General features: G+C 54.9%; 1 protein-coding gene across 1 annotated transcript in view; it reads right to left on the bottom strand.

Moving 5' to 3' along the window:
* Positions 1 to 250, bottom strand: part of LOC103583349 (carcinoembryonic antigen-related cell adhesion molecule 6-like) — a gene marked incomplete at its 3' end in the record, with an annotated part of 7,938 nt that extends 7,688 nt beyond the window's left edge. The window contains exon 1 of the mRNA XM_008564686.1: positions 187 to 250. Coding sequence (XP_008562908.1) covers positions 187 to 250 — 64 coding nt within the window. The remainder of the gene's footprint in view (positions 1 to 186) is intronic.
* Positions 251 to 780: the final 530 nt, after the last annotated feature.

Consider the following 780-nt stretch of genomic DNA (forward strand, 5'->3'; position numbering starts at 1 on the left):
TTCTCAATCCCAGAGAAATGTGATTTTCCTGTTGCTGAGTCTTCTGGCTCCTTGGTGTCATTTCCCTTCAGGTTCCAAACAGAAGCCCCCTGTTCCCTCTCAGAGCCCTGCCCTCCCCAGGGACATGTCAGCCAGTCTCTGTGCTCTCATCCTCCTGCCCACTCCCTGGGATTGGTCCCCTCTCACCTGTGAGCAGGAGCCCCTGCCATGGGATGTGCCCTTTGCAGTGAGATGCTGAGGGGAACACCATGGTTTCTGATGCCTGCTTTGTCCTCCGTCTGTGGAGAAGAGCTTCTGCTCCAATGATGCTCAGAAGCACTGCTGCTGAGATGTGTCACCTCTACTGTCCTTCCTGCCTCTGCACTGAGCCTCCTCCCAGGGCAGGAGCACTTCCCAGGGTCACATGGGCAGGGGCGGGGTCTCTGCCAGGAAGCCTCTCTCCCCTACCTTCTCAGTCCTGCATTCTTCATTCTTTTACCCCATTTCCCGCTGTCTGTTTCAGTTCCCCAGGCCACACTTCTAGAAACAAAGATGGTAGGGATTCCTGTCCACCAAGAAGATCACCCACAAGCCCCAGCACTGACCTTTGCTGTGTCCTGTTCTTGGGTCTTTCAGTACCACACAGAGGGGCCTTGTGTCCCTAAATCCAGGTCTCCATTTCCCTATGTGACACAGAAATCACCTGGTTCTTCACAACATTCTCCAACGTGGTGGGAAGGGCACTCCCAGCAGGAGGTGACAGAATTGACTCTGGGGGCTAGAAAGGGGCAGCTGAGTGAT

The sequence above is a fragment of the Galeopterus variegatus genome, unplaced genomic scaffold (assembly GCF_000696425.1).
Source record: "Galeopterus variegatus unplaced genomic scaffold, G_variegatus-3.0.2 Scaffold22087, whole genome shotgun sequence".
NCBI lineage: Eukaryota > Metazoa > Chordata > Mammalia > Dermoptera > Cynocephalidae > Galeopterus > Galeopterus variegatus.